Genomic DNA, 18,486 nt, shown 5'->3' with positions numbered 1-18,486 from the left:
GAGAGAGAGAGAGAGAGAGAGGAGGAAGCAGGCTCCCCGCTGAGCAGAGAGCCCGATGCGGGACTCGATCCCAGGACCCTGAGATCATGACCTGAGCCGAAGGCAGCGGCTTAACCCACTGAGCCACCCAGGTGCCCCTCATTATGCTTTCTTTAAAGTAAGGTGCTGGTATAACATTTTTGCAGTACTGATAAATTCTTCCTGCCCTCTCCCAAGATATGGAAGACCACTGGCCTCTCTGGCTTCTTTGTTTAGAGCCTGAATCCTTAGGGAAATTGGGAGGGGCCAAGAAAAGAGTGAAGGTTTCCCGCTAGACTAGAAACAAGCCTTCTACCAGAGGAAAAGGGGGTGCGGTGGGGTAGAGGAGCACAGAGAGGGTTGTGGGAGGGGAATGGTTGAGAATATGCAGAGCACAGAGCAAGCACATCTAGAGCTAAACCCTATTCACTCTGAGTGGGCCCTGACTCAGTGAGGAAGGGGGGAAAATATATAGGGATGAGTAGGAGTCTGATGGCTGCCATCTTGTTAAAAGATGAAAATATCTGATTCCTAGGAAGGAACTCAGAAGGGAGAGGAGCCAAAGGGTGATTGTAAGGCCCCTCCAACTCCGATTCTCTACAAGAGCTGATCTTCCTGGTAAAGAGAAGGCTTCAGACTTTAGATTCACAGAGTCTTCTAATGAACACTTTATACGTGGCTCTCTCTAGGATCATTCTGCCTCCAGGATCTGTGCCCTGAGCTAAGTTCATGTGCACAGTGACCAGAATGAGTCACCATGGACTACAGAATGGGTGCTTCCCTAGGCACTAGGTGGAGACAGCAGGAATCTCCGCACCAGGCCCAGAGGTGTGGCAGGAGAAGGGTCAGTAGCCCCAGTCACGGAAGAGGAAGGTTTAACCCAGAAGCTCTACCGTTTCTTTTTAGCTAAGATATAACTTTCTCGTTCAGGCGTAAGGGATGATCCACTCACCTATGGTTTAAGCAAGTATGATCTAACTCAGAGGTTACTTCTAGAATATGCCTAAAAATCTTCAGTTTCACATATTGGACTTGTTTGTTTTACCAGCATAGTACAAATCAGTTCTTTGCTGGTATAAAATACTGAGGACATAAGGAGTGGTGTGGAGGACATAGAAAGGTGTCTGGGGAAATGAATGAGTAAGGAAAACAAAGATAATCCAAATCAACAGGAGAATACTTCTGGCCAAGCTTTGGTAATTGTCTTCCCTTGAACCTCGGAAACAGTTATCCATTCTATACAGGAACACGCGCAGCACGGCAGCTGAGCATACGGGCTCTGGAGCCACATGAGCTGGGTTAGATATGCAGCTCTTTCACTTATTAGCCATATGAATTTGAAACAACATTTAACTCCTTGCTGCCTCACTTACATTATCCTTAAAAAGGAGGGAAATAATGGAGTCTACCTTGCCGGCTTGGGTTGAGGATTAATGAGGTAACACAAAACAGGTAGAGCTCTTCGGGTAGCACTGTCCAATAGAACTTTCTGTAATGATGGAAATGTTCTGGATCTGCACTGTCCAATGTGGTAGCTGCTGGCCACAGGTAACTAATGAGCACTTGGAGTGTAGCTTGTATGACTGAGAGACCAATTTTACTTAATTTTTATTAATTTACATTTTATTAAATAGCCAAATACGGCTGATGGCTACTGTCCTGGAGAGCTTAGAACAATGTGAAGCACAAAGTGGGTGCTCAAGTGATGCTGGCACTAATACGACTACAGTGCCCTTGGCACTGTCTTTCCTCCTCCACTCCCTTTTGGAGGAGAGGTTCACATGTTGTGAGGCTGCCAGGAGAGAATAAACATCCCCCGGGCCACAACAGCAGGGAACCTACCTTTCAGGTGGGACCCCCCCCACCCAGAGGACTGACTGTATTCTCAGGAGTGACTCTCATCTGGGAAGGCTGTAACTACTTGGATCCATGCCAGCCACCTCACCCTCAATAGAGGCTAGAAGAAACAAAGAACATGATGTTCTTGGTGCCCACAGAGCCACTCCCTAAGTCTCAACATACAGCAAGGCTCCCAAGTTGGAGCCCAAGATGTATGGAGCACTGGGCTCCTAGCAAGACCAGCAGCTGCTGGGACATGGCAGGCCATCCAGCTGCCACTGTCACCCTTGCAGAACACCTGAAATTTCTTTTTTCTTCCTCCCTTCCTTCTCTTCTTTCTTTCTTCCTTTTTCTGTAAATGAATACATCATTGCATTTACAAAGAAATCTTAGCTACTTTTCAATGATGATACTTGCCAGCCAGGGTACATTAAATATCGTGACCGTAGCATCTGAGGACTCGAAAAACTATTTTCTGAGAGAATCAGCTCAATGTCTTCATTCCTTTGAAAGCATACAGAAAAACCCAGGTTAATTAGGATGATCAATCTTAACCTGCCCAGTTTGCTTCCTACCCACCCCCACAGATGCACAAGCACATATGCATTTCTTTTTTCTGTTACTGCACACCTAAATCCTTCAGTATGCCTCCCTCTCCTAAGAACAAGGACATTCTCTTTTAGAACAATACTATTATTATACCCAAGGAACTTAATACTGTGGACCAGCAGTGCCGGTATCATCTAGAAGCTCATCAGAAACACAAAATCCCTGGCCCCACTCCACCTGCCGAATCAGAAGATCCCTAAGAGATCTATAGCACATTAGAGTTGGAGGAGTACTGATCTAATCCATTTTCAAGTTTTCCCTGTTTTGCCAGAGAGGGGACCCAGGATCCAATCAAGCACTGCTTACTGAGTTTATAATCTTTATTTTCCTTTAATGTAGAGTAATTCTTCCAAATTTTTTTTTACAGAGTTGACATTTTTAAAGAGTACATGCCAGCTGTCCTGTGTCCTACTACAATGTGGATCTGTCTGGTTGTTTCCTTATGATTAGATTCAGTTAGACATTATTGGTAAGATTAATACCCAGGTGATGTGTCCTTCCCCAGGTATCATATGAAGGAGGCACATGATGTCAGTTTGTCCACTTATTGGTCTAAGTTTAATCATTTGGTCGATGTCATGTCTACTAGATCTCTCTACTGTGAAGGTACTTTCCCCTCATCATAAGCAATAAGCAGGCCATGGAGTGATACTTTGTGACCAGTTAATGTCCTTTTCATTAACAATCTGTCACCTAGCTCTTAGTATCCACTGATGATTCTTGCCTAAATCAATTATTATATTATACTAACAGTTATAAAATAACTAGTTCAATAAATCCTTATTTATTAGTGTAAAGAGAGCTTTACTGTCCTGCCCCTCCTCATTTTTTTAGTATCACCATGGACTCATTTTTATTCCATGTGTTATATATAATTTGTTGTTACATTTGTTTTTCTCTTATGCTTAAGTTGTCCCAAATTTGTCTAGTGGGAGCTTTTGAGCTGGCTCTGGCATCCTTTTGACCAATCTCTACTAATCTTTGAGTACCCCCTCCTTGCTTTTTTAGCATAAAATGTACTAGGCTCACCTGTACTTTCCCTGCCCTAGACCTGCAATCAGCCAATTCTTCAAGGAGTCCTGATACCTTGTACTGGGGACGGGTATGTAGAAACCAGGATCTAGAGGTGGGAGTGTTTATTCTACTGTGGTATTAGTATTTCTGGTCCCTTTCCATGGGAAGAGCTAGGAAATAAACATTTTCTTGAAATAATAAATTTATGCTGACACCCACAATTCAAATCCACCATTCACAGGGTTTTTCTTCAATTTTCCCACTTCTTATCGATCATCTTTTTTATCTAACAATGATGTTGTTTGAATCAGGGCTCTAACAGAGGATTATGTTTAAAAGTTACTTAAATTAACTGCTGTGTGTGTGGTTGTTATTACTTTGATATAGAGATGGTTCACTTTTTTGTTTTATTTAGTTTTATCCCTCTTTGTTAATTTCTGAATATGTAAAATATTTACATTGCTCAAAGTGAAAATTATATAAAAAGCATATACATTTTGGTATATCTTTGTAGAGCAAATAAATGTGCTGTATGACCAGATGTTTTCTCTTCATACAGGTCCATACACACAAAGTCATCAATTCTCTATTTTCTAGTTTAAAATTTGGACCCAAGTCCATGAAGTAAAAAAGTCATTTCTCTATGCCATTTCTTTCACATCTTAACACAGGAATATTGATAGAGTCTTGACTTCATCCTTTAATGCATGAAAATGTGATGCATCTACAGAAAATATCTTGAGGCACCTGGCTAGCTCTGTTGGTAGAGCATGCAACTCTTGATCTCAGGGTTGTTAAGTCTGAGCCCCATCTTGGGTGCAGAGGATACTTAAAAATAAAATCTTGGGGCAGCTGGGTGGCTCCGTCAGTTAAGCCTCTAACTCTTGATTTCAGATCAGGTTATGGTCTCATGGTCATGAGATAGCCCTATGTCAGGCTCCACAGTCAGCATGGAGTTGGCTTGGGATTCTCCCCCTCCCTCTGCTCGTGCTCTCTCTCTCTCAATAAGTAAAATCTTTTAAAAAATCTTAAACAAAACAAACATCTCAAAACATACAAGATACTGACACATGGGGTCCTCTTGCTGATTTTTACAGACCATCAAAAGCACATTTTTATAAATGTGCAAGAGAAAGATCCTGTGGGCCACAGTCAGAGTGCTGTATCTGAGGAAGTGGCTGGTCCTACTGGGTGAAGTAAACTTGGTAAGGTTACCTGGTAACAATCCCATTTTCTGCAAGAATGAAAGCTGCAATAGGATTGGCAGCCCTGATGAGACTCTGCAGCTGGACAAGGAGAGGGTGCCTCTGCTCCGTGGTGTGACTGGTGAACACGATGTTACTCACCAGGCCTGGGGAATAAAACCAAGAATCGTTCAGCCTTCAGAGTCCTGATCGGGGCTGAGAGCCCACACAGTGTGAGCCTTTGCTCCCTCCCTAGCCATCCCTTCCAGGAGCCCTCTTATGTTACCAGGATACCTCTGACCCCCAACACCTCCTCCCCCTGTCTGTCACTGCCACTCCTTGGAGTGAATGGCCTCAGGCCTGTAGCTGCCTCCCTTCTTAACCTCCTCTACTTTCTCAATTCTGCTCTCCAGGTGGAAGCTCTCCTTGGAGCTTCTTTATCAAAGGGCCCTTTCCACATCCCTTGTCCTTAACCTCTTCTGGAACTTGTGCCAGACAGCGTCACCAGTTTAGACCACAGACACTTACCAAGCACTAACCATATGTCAGGCACTCACCATTAGATTCTCAAAGAGTGAGTGCACAGGCAAGGAGTCAGTCACACGGACCTACAAGTCTAAGATAAGTGCTAACACAGATATTCACATAGTCATACAGTAAGGAAGAGTAGTGCAGGCAATGAGGGGTTGTGGAGTAGGTAACAATCCCTCCCAAGCTTTCATGAAAATATATAAGGAAAATCTATGTTACAGAGAATTTGGAAATCAGGGAAGTTTTCACATCCTACCACACCAGAATAAATACAATACCTCCTCCATACTCATTCCTGTTTTGAGATCGTTACGATCAGAGTGTATACACCATTTCCACCATAAGATCACTTGCATTTTTGTTATTCAACCATTTTTATTCACTTATTAATACTGTGAAAATTTCAAACATATGCAAAAATTTTAAAAGTAGTACAATAACCTCCCATGTGCCCATCACCCTTAAAGAATTAAGAACACTTGGCTAACTGCATTTCTTCCATATCATATGCCAGCCTTTTTCCCTTTCCCCTGGGTGATTTTGAAGTCAATAACAGACATCCTATTATTTCATCCAAAAATATGTCAGCATCTATCTCCATAAGATATGGATCCTTAAAAAAAGAATAATTAACAATAGATTCTTCAATATAAGAAATATAGTCTATGTTCTCTGTCTCACGAATGTTTTCTCCAATTTTTCAAACTAGGAACCAAAATCCACACAATTTTTCTTTGATATATCTCATAATTCTCTTTCAATCTGCAGTGTCTCCTCATTTCTTTGTAATTTATTTGCTGAAAAGCTGTACCCTGTAAATTTCTGTCAGTCTGGATTTTGTTAACTGTAACCCCGTGATTTCACTTTAACATACCAGCAGCTAGATCTCTTTTACAGATTCAATCTGTTTATTTTTATTTTTTTTAAAGATTTTATTTATTTGAGAGAGAGACAGTGAGAGAGAGCATGAGCGAGGAGAAGGTCAGAGGGAGAAGCAGACTCCCCATGGAGCCGGGAGCCCAATGTGGGACTCGATCCCGGAACTCCGGGATCATGACCTGAGCCAAAGGCAGTTGTCCAACCAACTGAGCCACCCAGGCGTCCCTCAATCTTTTTAAATATAAACTATTTTTTAAGAAATCTCTTGTGCTTGGGGTGCCTGGGTGGCTCAATTAGTTAAGTGTCTGCCTTCAGCTCAGGTCATGATCCCAAGGTCCTGGGATCAAGCTCTGCATCGGGTTGCCTGCTCAGTGAGGAGCCTCCTTCTCCCTCTCCTGCTCCTCCGGCTTGTGCTCTTTCTCTCTCCCTCTCTCTGTCAAATACATACATAAAATCTTAAAAAAAAAAAGATTAAAAAATTGTTCTTTTTCTAATTTTTAAAGAAAAGATGTATTTATTTATCTTAGAGAGTGTGAGTGAGTGAGCACAGGAGGTGGGGCAGAGGGAAGGAGAATTTTTTTTAAAAAGATTTAGTTATTCATTGAAGAGAGAGGGTGCATGCACAAGAGAAAGAGAGTAGCTGGAGAAGCAGAGGGAGAGAGAATCCTGAAGCAGATTCCTTGTTGAGTGCAGAGCCCAGTGGGTGGCTCAATCCCAGGACAGTGAGATCCTGACCTGAACTGAAACCTACAGTTGGCTGCTTAACCAAATGAGTAACCCAGAGAGAGAGAAAGAAAGAGAGAGAGAGAGAGAGAGAGAGAGAGTGTGTGTGTGTGTCTTAAGGAGACTCTGGGCTGAGTGCAGAGCCTGAAGCCGGGCTGGATCTCATTACCCTGAAATCAGGACCTGAGCCAAAATCAAGAATCAGTCACTTAACTGATTCAGCCATCCAGGCACCCCCTCGCCACCCCCGACCCTTATAGCTGTTTGGTAGATCTAAATCACTATTTCTTATAATATCACTTTTAGACAATGCCTATTGGCTTTTCTATATGACAGATGGGGAAACTGGCATATTTTGAAGTGTTCTTCCTACTTTGCCATCACATTCTTGTTGGTCAAGAGTAAGTAATTTTAGTCTCTCCCGTGTATATCTTTAAAACTAACTGTATACTAAGAGTATAACTTACTCTTTATAACTTGATTTTACAGCTCTAAACTTTATTAATGTCTCACTTTGGAAGATGTAGAGAATCTCCTGCTGCCTCCCAATTCTTTGTTAAATAGAACCTCATTTATAGGATTTTAAGATTTTCAACATTTATATTCTATTTTATAACAGAATTCTTGTGGGTGTTATCATTTCTATATCTAAGATTAAAATCTTTTTAGTAGTAGAGGCTAGCTTTTATAAATGATCAGTTCATAGGTGATTCTTTCTTTTTTTTTTTCTAAGATTTTTTTTTTATTTATGTATTTGACAGAGATCACAAGCAGGCAGAGAGAGGAGGAAGCAGGCTCCCCACTGAGCAGAGAGCCCGATGTGCGGCTCGATCCCAGGACTCTGGGATCATGACCTGAGCCGAAGGCAGAGGCTTTAACCCACTGAGCCACCCAGGCACCCCATAGGAGATTATTTCTGAATCATAGAGAGACTTCAGCTGTCCTAAGTAACCTTGTAATTGTAGGATCCTAATAATGAATATTTGGTATAGAGGACTCTGTATGAATACTATTTAATTCAGCTGAGTGTTTAGTTTGAAAAAAAAAATCAGCTGTGTTTAGTTTTCTTTTTTTTTTTTAAGATTTTATTTATTTATTTGAGAGAGAGACAGTGAGAGAGAGCATGAGAGGCGAGAAGGTCAGAGGGAGAAGCAGACCCCCCATGGAGTTGGGAGCCTGATGCGGGACTTGATCCTGGGACTCGGGGACCGTGACATGAGCCGAAGGCAGTTGCTTAACCAACTGAGCCACCCAGGCGCCCCAGATGTATTTAGTTTTTGAGGGCAAAACACAACAATGCAAAGAAGGATTCATAGGGGAAATAAATCCCTCCCTCCTCAGCCACCTACTTTCCCTCCCTGGAGGCAATTGCCATTATCAGATTCTCAGATCTTCTTCAAGGATAAGTTGTGTATCCACAAGTCAAAGTGTGTATATGGTTCTGAACCTTGTTTTTTGTTTTTGTTTTTTTTTTTTTACTTAAGCTCTTTAACTTTTTAATTTTGGTAAAGCTTTCTTTTTCATTAAAATCTTCTCTATTACCTTACCATCTCAATCCTTCCCTCATGCAATCCTGTTCTCTCCCCTTCTCTAAATTATAAAAGCTCCAAAGAATAACACAGGTGGTATTTAAAATACAGGACTCACAGTCGTATTTACCTTCTTCATATATATAAAAGGATAACATAATGTAAAAACTAAAGCATGGGTTTTAGAGCCAGGCAGACCATGAGTTTAAATGTGGGGCTCTACTAATTACTAATGAATGATATCAGGGGCAATTGCTCATCCTTCTCTCTGAGCCAAATTTCTTCCTCTGTTAGATGGGAACAGTAACACAAACCTACAGGTTATCACTAAATATTTATCACAGGGCCTACAGATAGTAAGAGCTCATTAAATACAACTTATGGCCACCGCCATTACCATCACCTCATTGTCAGTGGAGCAACAGCCTAAGAATGAGACCTCTACATGGACATTGAGGGGCCTGGACTGAGCCATTTCTCAGACAGACAAGGGTGGCTGTGGCATCAGCAGGAAGCTAGGTCATGTGACTCCACCAGTAAAGGCTGCCTAGTTCATGGTTTAGATGAATGGCCATCACTAGATGGAAGGCAACTTTCAGAATCCTTGGCTCCTGCCTCTAGTCTGAGGCAGAAGTAAATGATACTTCCTTCCTTTCACCACTTATACTAATGGAAAAAAATGTTCCAAAAATGCTAAAAAGACTGAATCTAACTTCGCAAATTGTCTAGATGCATTCAATTCATGACCAGGGAGCAGGGATTAGGAGCTTCATGTTAATGGTCACATGTTACTATGGGGAAAGGATACATAGGAAGGTTACACCATGTGACTGGGACCACAGACACTAGGACTTGCAACTCACCTGCTGAACACAGAACCTCCTTCCTAAGTGTTTTTGGACAGTTTGGGGATGTATCAGTTCCTTGGTTCTGAGATATAGGTCCTATTCTCAGGTGTCTGTTAGTGCTCAGCTAGTAAGGTGACCTGAGGCCTCTGCACAGAGCTTGAGAGACCTCTCAGGATTCAAGGGTGAGTTTCCTCAACAGCCTTCCTTGACACCCAAGGGGTGAGTGCAGCTCTACCTCCTCCTGTCACTCAGTGAAAGGCTGCCCAGTACCCCAGATGTGGGCTGTGGAGGCACCCAAGTTCTCCTCTAGGCCTGGTCAGGGCTAAACAGCTCCTGGACCCATGATCCATTATCAGTCCTTGCTACCACTGTCTAGTTCAGACTACCAGTATCCTTGCTAGGTCCCTGCTTAGTCTGTGCACTTCCAGGCTTCTCTTATTATAATTCATGTCCTATAGCTGCACTTGGGCCGGACTGGGGCCTCTGGAAACACAGTGAGGCAAGGTCAGGAGGTCAGGCCCAGAATGTGGCAAAGCAGAGTTCTAGAAGGCTCAGCACATTCCAGAGGTGGCAAACATGGGAGCTGGATCCTGCAAGAGTTCCATGAGATTTCCAGGAGTAGAAGACAAGAACGGCTGTGATGGATCTCGCAGTGAGGAGTCAGCGAAAGCTGAATGAAGACCTATAATAAAGGCCCTAGGACTCTGTTTAGTATCTTCTTGGGCAAAAGAAACTGGAGAATCAGACTAGTGCAAAAGTGACAACCTAAGTGCTGTGTGCCAGGGTCACAAGCATAGATCTGGCCTATTCAGGAAAAGGCTGGGTTCTGGATCTCTGATGGACACCTTGCCCAAAGTCCTGTCTGCCTCATGAATATCATGTAAATAAACCCTGGGGGGGTTGGGATACTAGGTCATGAATTGGACACAGAAAAGGGGCTTTGGTTTATAGGGAAACAAGCAAAAGGATTATCCTCAGCATTCCTTAGGCCAGCTATGCAAACTACCACCTGCCAAGAGGAAATGCCAGCTGGGAGGCAGGTATAGCAGTAATCTGGAGCACAGGGTGAAGAGGCCACTGTGGGTGGTTTCATCTTGCTTGGACCAGGAGCTTCCTTATGCTCTGTGTCAAAGAATGGATACCCACATTTGGCCACAGTCCTACCAGTCTGGGATGTGAGTGAGTGGAGAGCCTGGCCTGCCCATTCCCCCGACTGGGGAAACAACCTCTTAAGTCTGACTGTCCCAGTCTGGGCTAAAGGCTTTCAGAAGCCCAGGAGAAAGCAAAGTTTGTTTTATCTACCTATAGATACTAAAGGCAGGACATGGTAGTAAAAAGTCTTTGTTCTTCTCTCCAATCAGCATTATACTGAGTCTTGTTTGCTGTTTAAACTCTTGAGATTATTTCCTAATCCTTGGATTTCTGTAACACACATCATCTTGGGGCTGTGATATAGTCCTTTTCTCATTGTAAAACAATCCTTTGTGTAAAAGCAATGAATCAGGGAGCTTGACCCATGAACAGGAGCAAAGGGAGGCAACATGCTCCCTTGGGACATGAAGTGTTTGTCTACTGGTGGCAGATCCCATTGCCAGGCTAGCCACCAAATCTCTGAGGATAAAAGAAATACTTGCCTTTTATTTCCTCCCTCCCTGGATAGCCCATGCCCGTGGTGAGCCAGGTCAGACCAGTTCATAGGGTCCTTTGGGCCAAGATGCAAGAGGAAGATAATTACTAAGATACTGTTACTCTATAAGTCCTTTGGAGTTCAGAAAAACATTATCTCTGGCCCCAAGGTCATCTGCCCACATCTGATCACATCCTTATCTGTACATATGCACAGAATCTGACACAAGTTGCCTTTGAACACTAAGTAAGGAAGCAGTGTTAATGAAATCTGTTTGCCAAGTGCCAGAGAGAATCCAGTCTGTCTTGGCCTAAATGGGCTTTCCTCCTGTAATACTGGCCCAGGTTCATGGACAATGAAGAGAGAGCACCTCCCAAGGCTCTCAGCCAGGGGAGTCTAACCAGCTGTGCTTTGTGTGCAAAAAAACAAAGGAGCACGGAGGTAGAAAGTGCCAAGGAGCCAAGGTGCATTAGGATGGCAATAATCATGTGGTGGACAGGGGGTGACTATAACCCACACCCTTGGCTTTGACCATGACTTGCAAACATATATTCAAGGACCAGAGAGTGATCCTAGATGTTCCACATTTCACAGACCCAACCTCCATAAAATCTTCATCTACCTGGACTGGATACTGTGAGTGGACCCAGCCACCTCTATCCCACTCTGCTTCTGAGGTACAGTGCCTGGAAAGCAACAAAGGCCTCTAAAAGTTAGACTTGAGACTCCCTGGTGTGTCAGTCCAACACACACATTCCTCCCTCCAGTTACCTGGCCCCTGCCCTGCACAGCACCCAGCTCAGCTGTTTCCCAAGACAATAGCTCTGGTATACTCAGTTGTCTCCGCTCCCTGCGGACTGGTAATGGGATCAGCAGGGTAAAACTGTGCTGGGGACACCAAGTTATTTTCTTCTGTCTGATTTCTTCTTGCTGGGCTGGCTCAGGAAGCTCAGACCCCAGGTCTTCTGACAACAATGAGCATTTTATCATCACTGCAGGAAATTCAGAATTTATTCTGGGTCTCTAGGCACCATAGTTAATATGACTAAAAAGTGCTGCTTCCAGGGTTACCAGAACGGAGGACAATGCAAGGTCAAATGTAACCTACTGGATGGGTGGAATTTTCTAAATGCTACCAAGGAGGTGTGGAAAATTCCAGTGCATATAGGAGGGTATTAAAGGAGAAGGTCCTACTGGACTATACTGTGCACTGATGGGAGAGAAGTGCATCAAAATCTTGTTGATCCAAAGGCTAGGAATACCTAGTACCTTTTCAATCCACTGATATTAAGATGGACTTAAGCTCCGCTCAGGAAAGCTATTGTCATGACAGCTTAACATCTTAAGAGAGAAACTCAGGAAGAAATCTGCCTATCAAATATGATAAAAGAAAAAGATGTCAGGGTGTCTGGGTGGCTCAGGTCATGATCCCAGGATCAAGCCCCACATCAGGCTTCCTGATCCATGGGGAGTCTGCTTCTCCCTCTCCCCTCTGTGTTCCCTCTCCCTTTCCCCCTAGTTGTGTTTCCCCTCATTCTCTTTCTGTCAAATAAATAAATAAAATCTTAAAAAAAAAGAAAGAAAGAAAGAAAGAAAAAGACGTCAAAGATTTCCCTGGATGAATTTTGTTTGTTTCAGACTTTTGAATGGGAGGAAGGAGTGTGAAGAAAAGTCTGTTGCATCTAAACAGAATTTGAAAGGCATGCAGAAGTAGGAAGTAAAACATACTGCTTACCTTGTGAACACTGGTCAAGACATTTAGGAAAGAGAAATCTAGAGGGGAAAAAAAAGAAAGAAATATTTAAAAACCATTAATGTCAGAATTGTTATTTATTATTTTCCACAAAAATGTATCCAAGCTGACTTATTCAAAGGGGCAAGTGGTAGGCAGTACTAAGCATTAAGAATTGGTTTTCGGAGACACCTGGGTGGCTCAGTCGGTTAAGTGGCTGCCTTCTGCTCAGGTCATGATCCCAGCATCCTGAGATCGAGTCCCAGACTGGGCTCCTTGCTCGGCAGGGAGCCTGCTTCTCCCTCTGCCTCCGCTGCCACTCTGCCTGCCTGTGCTCACTTGCTCTCTTTCTCTCTCTCTCTCTCTGGCAAATAAATAAATACCAAAAAAAAAAAAAAAAAAAAAAAGAATTGGTTTTCGGGGTGCCTGGTATCTCAGATGGTTAAGCGTCTGCCTTTGGCTCAGGTCATAATCCCAGGATCCTAGAATTGATCCTAGAATTGGGCTCCTAGCTCAGCGAGGAGTCTGCTTCTCCTTCTCTCCCTGCCTCTCCCCCTGCTGTGTTCTCTCTCTCTCTAATGAATAAATAAAATCTTTATTAAAAAAATCATTTTTCATAGATTTGAACCAAAGCTCTCTAAGCCAGGACCTCACAGAAGTAGCCTTATGTGGCCAACTCTTGATGTAATGTTGAAGATGGGATACAGGCCTAAACTCTATAGGAAACAGAAAAGAAAGTTTTTTTTTGTTTTTTTAAAAGAGACACTGTCCTGACCATAAAGGGGAAGTTTCAAGGGAAAATGAGAAATATTATATTCCCTTAACTCTGCCAAGGGTCTTCGGTACTAAAGTTACCATGCCTCTCTTTATGTGCATGCTAGATTCCCAGTTCCCCTTCAACCTTACTCTGAGCTCTAATGGTGAAAGGATAGCAGGAAACTAATTGGATCACAGATGAAGCAGGTGAGAGTGACTGATTCAAAGTGTGAGCTAATTAACTAAGAAAAACTTTTCAGAGAAAAACTCACACTCTCCAGTGCTTTTAAACTCCTGAAGCATCATAGTACCCTTCTCAGGAAAGACAGCTAATATGAATGAGAATAAATGCCTTTTACCAAGTTCTTCCTCTGGGCGGGGTACTGTGCGAGCGGTTTTCATGCTCGGTCTTGTTCTGTCCTCATGTCTACTCCATGCCTCAGATACTTACAAGCTGCGAAGAGTGGGTGGGTTTATGATAGCTAAGCAGTCTAAGCACTTTGCCCAAGGCCTCACACGAAGCTAAGAAGTGGGAGGGCTTACATAAGGACCCAGGTCTGTTTAGCACCACAGAGCTCCCATGTTTTCTTTCCCTACAAATGAGATGCTTGCTGAAGCCACACTTCTGAATTGTTGCTGGTCTAGGTGCAGATAGTATTGATGTTCAAATCACCACGGGGGAATTTCTCTCCTGCAATCTCCTTTGTGGTAGCAAGTTTTCATCCTTCTATTTGCTTTCTGAAAATACCATCTGGAACCAAATTTGATGGGTAAGTGAGCTGGATGAATACCACTTTGGACTGCTGATGTAGTTGTCTTGCCTGAGTCCCTCATACTTTCTGAGGAATTCGACAGAGAAATCCCCATGTGCTCTGAGCAAGATCAAGAGCCCTGGAACAAGTAAGAGACATGCATTCTACACCAGAGTCTCCCAAGAACAGAACTCAAGGACTTCACTGCACTCAGTCTGACTGGCCTGACACATAGCAAATATATTCTTAGAAAGGGCTTGTCCCCATCAGTGCCTGTGACTTAAGAGTATATGCCCTTAAAGGCCCCTCTCAGCATCCTGCATGCTTCCTCACAGCAGTCCTCAGCAATTCACACTACAGATGTCTTCAACAAGACAAGCAACGTTCTCTCTCAAGGCCTCTTATCCAATCACAGGCTGGAAGCTTACGCTTCAAACCTCTGACTGCTACACAGAACTGCGCATATTGATGACTCTCTACAAATGGAATGCAATTTCTCATATTTTGGCATCTTTGGCATCTCTGTCCTTCAAATTCATGTTGGCTTTCTTTCCTAATCCAACTAGGAGTTATCATTACTTCTTTATAATTCTTATAATATTGCATCAAATCTTTTGTTATGGCACTTCTTACCTCAATCATGATTAACTGGACACATGTCACTAGTGTTGCATTTGGAAAACTACTTAACTTTTCTGAGCATCAGCTCCTCATGGTAAAACATGGTAGTGATGCCTACCTTAAAGGGGTATATTGAGGATTAAGAGGGGTAAGAATCACAGTGCAAGACAAATAGCCCAAAACAAGTGTTGGCTCTTTGCTTTTCCTCTCTACATATAATCCTCCTTACTAAACTGTAGTTTTTTTTTTTTTTTTTTTAATTGTAGTATTTTTGAAGAATGCCTGGCACGGGACTCTTAAACAGAGAAGACAAGTTCATTAAAATATATATACAATGTATATACAGGTTATTGACCAGCTCTTCAACAGAAATGACCGTGATTATAAGTCTCACATAGTATGATATCCTCCATTACGTAGTGCACCAACCAATTACCTGATTTATATAAAATTCTAGTAAATACTACTCCAATCTGCCCCAAAACATAGGCCCCACAATTCCTACATGCATATCTATAAAACTGTAGCTACCACATGAGCATAGATCTGGGATGACTAGTTCTTTGGGGCCCCCTCAATTATCAGAATGGTCCCTGGCACACAGCAGACCCAACAGATACTCACTGAATGAAATCCACTAGAATAAAGACACCAGACCAATCTCACAAAGACCCACCCCGAATCCAAACTGAGCCCACCCTTAAATTAAAGAAGCCACACTAACCCCCACCTCACAGAATGGAAAAAGACACCCTACTGTGCTCCTACCTGTTTTTGTTTCTGTTTTAACCATGGTCTGGAAGCAATGATGTAAATTTTATTTTTGCTAAGGTAGACACTTTACAAAAAAACCCCCCAAAACTGAATTAAGTTTTAGAGTCTCAAAAAATCTTTTCCTGTTATAAAAGGAATATAAAGCCCACAGCTAACACCATACTTAATGGTTAAAAACTAGATGCTTTCCTTTTCAGATGAGGCACAAGACAGTATGTCTGCTCTTGCTACTTCTACTCATTATATTGGAGGTTCTAGTCAGGGGAATGAGGCCAAAAAACAAATAAAAGGCATCCAGATTGGAAAGAAAAAAGTAACACTCTCTCTGTGTACTCATGACACGCTTTTATATATAGAAAATCCTAAACAGTACACACAAAACACTAACAGAACTAATATGTTCAGCCAAGAACATATGATGTAAAATCAATATACAAAAATCAATTGCATGTCCATACACTAGCAATGAACAATACAAAAATGGTATTTAGAAAACAATTCCATTTACAATAACATCACGAAGAACAAAATAGTTAGGAATAAATTAAACAAAGGAACCATAAGACTTGTACACTGAAAACTATAAAACATTGCTGAAAGAAATTTAAGACCTAAATAAATGAGGATTTAAGACAGTATTGGATTGTAAGACAGTATTTTTAAGACGGCAATACTTCTCAGATCTATAAATTCACTGCAATCCCTACCAAAATCTCAGTTGTCTTTTCTTGCAAATTCACAAGCTGATCCTTAAATTTACATGGAAATGCAAGGAACTCAGAATAGTCAAAACGATCTTGAAAAAGAACAAAGTTGAAGGACTCTCACTTCTCAATTTCACAACTTACCACAAAGCTACAATAATCAGAACAACATGGTACTGGCATAAAGACAGACATGTCTATCAGTGGAATATAACTGAGAGCCCAGAAAAATAAGCCTTCACATTTATAGTCAGTTGGTTTTTGACAAGAGTGCCAAGACAATTCAACGGAAAAGTCTTTTCAAGAAATGGTGCTGGGACAGCTGGATATCATCATGTTGAAATAATGAAGCTGAACCCCTACTTCATGCTGCATGTAAAAATTATTTCAAGATGGAAGATAGGTCGAAATCCAAGAATTAAAACTATAAAACGCTTAGAAGAAAACACTGGGATAAATCTTTGTGACCTTGGATTCAGCAATGCTTTCTTAGATATAACATCGTAAGCACAAGCAATGAAAGAAAAAATAAACTGGACTTCATTAAAATAGAAAACTTTTGTGATCTAGAGGATACCATCTAGAAAGTAAAAAGATAATCCATGGGAGAGAATTTATGCAAATCAAATTACCTTATGAAGGACTTCGATTCAGAATATATGAAGCGCTCTTGTAACTCAAAAAGAAACAACCCAAAGTGCATGGCTGGTTCAGTTGTTACATGCTGTTCAGAGCATGTAACAATTGATCTTGGGGTCATGAGTTCAAGCCCCATGTTGGGTATAGAGATTACTTAAAAAAAAAAAAAAAAAAAGACAGCCCGATTTGAAAATGGGCAAATTATTTAATAGACTTTTCTACCATAAAAAAAAAAAGACATACAAGTAGCCAATAAGCAATGAAAAGATGCTAAGTATCATTAGTATTAGGGAAATGCAAAGTAAAACCATAAGGAGATACCACTCTATACAATACAGACAGAAAACAACAAGTATTGGTGAGGATGTGGAGAAACTGGAACCCTCATACACTGTGGTGGGAAAGTAAATGCTGTAGTGGGTTTAGATAACAGTTCCTAAAGGTTCAATGTACAATTACCATTATGACCCAGCAATTCTACTCCTAGGTAAATATCCAAGAGAATAAAAACATGACCACATGAAATCTCTCTCTCTTTTTTAAAGATTTTATTTATTTATTTGACAGAGAGAGATCATAAGTAGGCAGAGAGGCAGGGAGAGAGAGAGGAAAGGAAGCAGGCTTCCTGCCAAGCAGAGAGCCCTGGGATCGTAACCTGAGCCGAAAGTAGAGGCTTTAACCCACTGAGCCACCCAGGCGCCCTGACCACATGAAATCTTGTACACAAATGCTTCTAGCAGCATTATTTGTAGTAGCCCCAAAATGAATAAATAAGATGTGGTATATTCATACAATGGAATATTATTTGGCTATTAAAAGGAATGAAGTTACTCACACATGCTAAAACATGGACCATGAGGGGCACCTGGTTGGCTCAGTGGGTTAAGCATCTGCCTTCTGCTCAGGTCATGATCCCAGGGTCCTGGGATCGAGCCCTGCATCGGGCTCTCTGCTCAGCAGGGAGTCTGGTTCCTCCCCTCTCTCTGCCTGTCTCTCTGCCTACTTGTGATCTCTGTCAAATAAATAAATAAAATCTTAAAAAAAAAAGACATGAACCGTGAAAACATTTTGCTAAGTAAAAGAAGCCAGATACAAAGGGCTGCATGTTACATGATTACATTTATATGAAACGTCTGGAATAAGCAAATCCACAGAAAGTAGATTCACAGTTGCCAGGGGTAGGGTGGAGAAAGAAATGGGGACTGACTAAATGGTATATGTTTTTTTTGTTTTTGTTTTTCAGCCAGAGAGAGCATGAGTGGAGATGGTGGAGGGACAGAGGGAGAGAGAGAGAATCTTAAGCAGGCTCCACACTCAGCATGGAGATGGATGTGGGGCATGTTGTGGGGCTTGAGCTCATGACCCTGAGATCAAGAGCTGGCTGCTTAACCAACTGAGCCCCTGAACTGTATAGTTCACAAGAGTAAATTTTATGATATGTGAATTATACTTCAATAAAATTGTTTATATATATATATATATATATATATATATATATTTTTTTTTTTTTTTTTTTTAACAAGCAGCACACATGCATACTACAAAAATCTCAAATGGTTTCCTCATTATCCAGAACTTGTCTCCAAGGTAGTGGCCATCTCCCAGAAGGAACCACTATTAGCAGTCTGGTATGTGTCCTCTTAGTTTCTATACAGATACAAATAAACATTTTAAAAATACATACTGTTTTGGCAATTTACTTTTCTC

The 18,486-nt window shown here is 41.8% G+C and overlaps 1 protein-coding gene across 3 annotated transcripts in view; it reads right to left on the bottom strand.

The window, feature by feature from the left end:
- LOC132021770 (dynein axonemal assembly factor 9) overlaps positions 1 to 18,486 on the bottom strand; it is a 133,093-nt gene that overhangs the window by 14,534 nt on the left and 100,073 nt on the right. For all 3 annotated transcript variants that reach the window (XM_059406632.1, XM_059406633.1, XM_059406634.1), the window contains 3 exons: positions 12,537 to 12,574; positions 4,696 to 4,831; positions 2,275 to 2,361 (listed from right to left, as the gene is read on the bottom strand). In XM_059406632.1, the coding sequence (XP_059262615.1) occupies positions 2,275 to 2,361; positions 4,696 to 4,831; positions 12,537 to 12,574 (261 nt within the window). The remainder of the gene's footprint in view (positions 1 to 2,274; positions 2,362 to 4,695; positions 4,832 to 12,536; positions 12,575 to 18,486) is intronic.

The sequence above is a fragment of the Mustela nigripes genome, chromosome 7 (genome assembly GCF_022355385.1).
Source record: "Mustela nigripes isolate SB6536 chromosome 7, MUSNIG.SB6536, whole genome shotgun sequence".
Lineage (NCBI taxonomy): Eukaryota > Metazoa > Chordata > Mammalia > Carnivora > Mustelidae > Mustela > Mustela nigripes.
The sequence above is the reverse complement of the archived record's forward strand: the minus strand, read 5'-3'. Positions and strand labels throughout refer to the sequence as shown.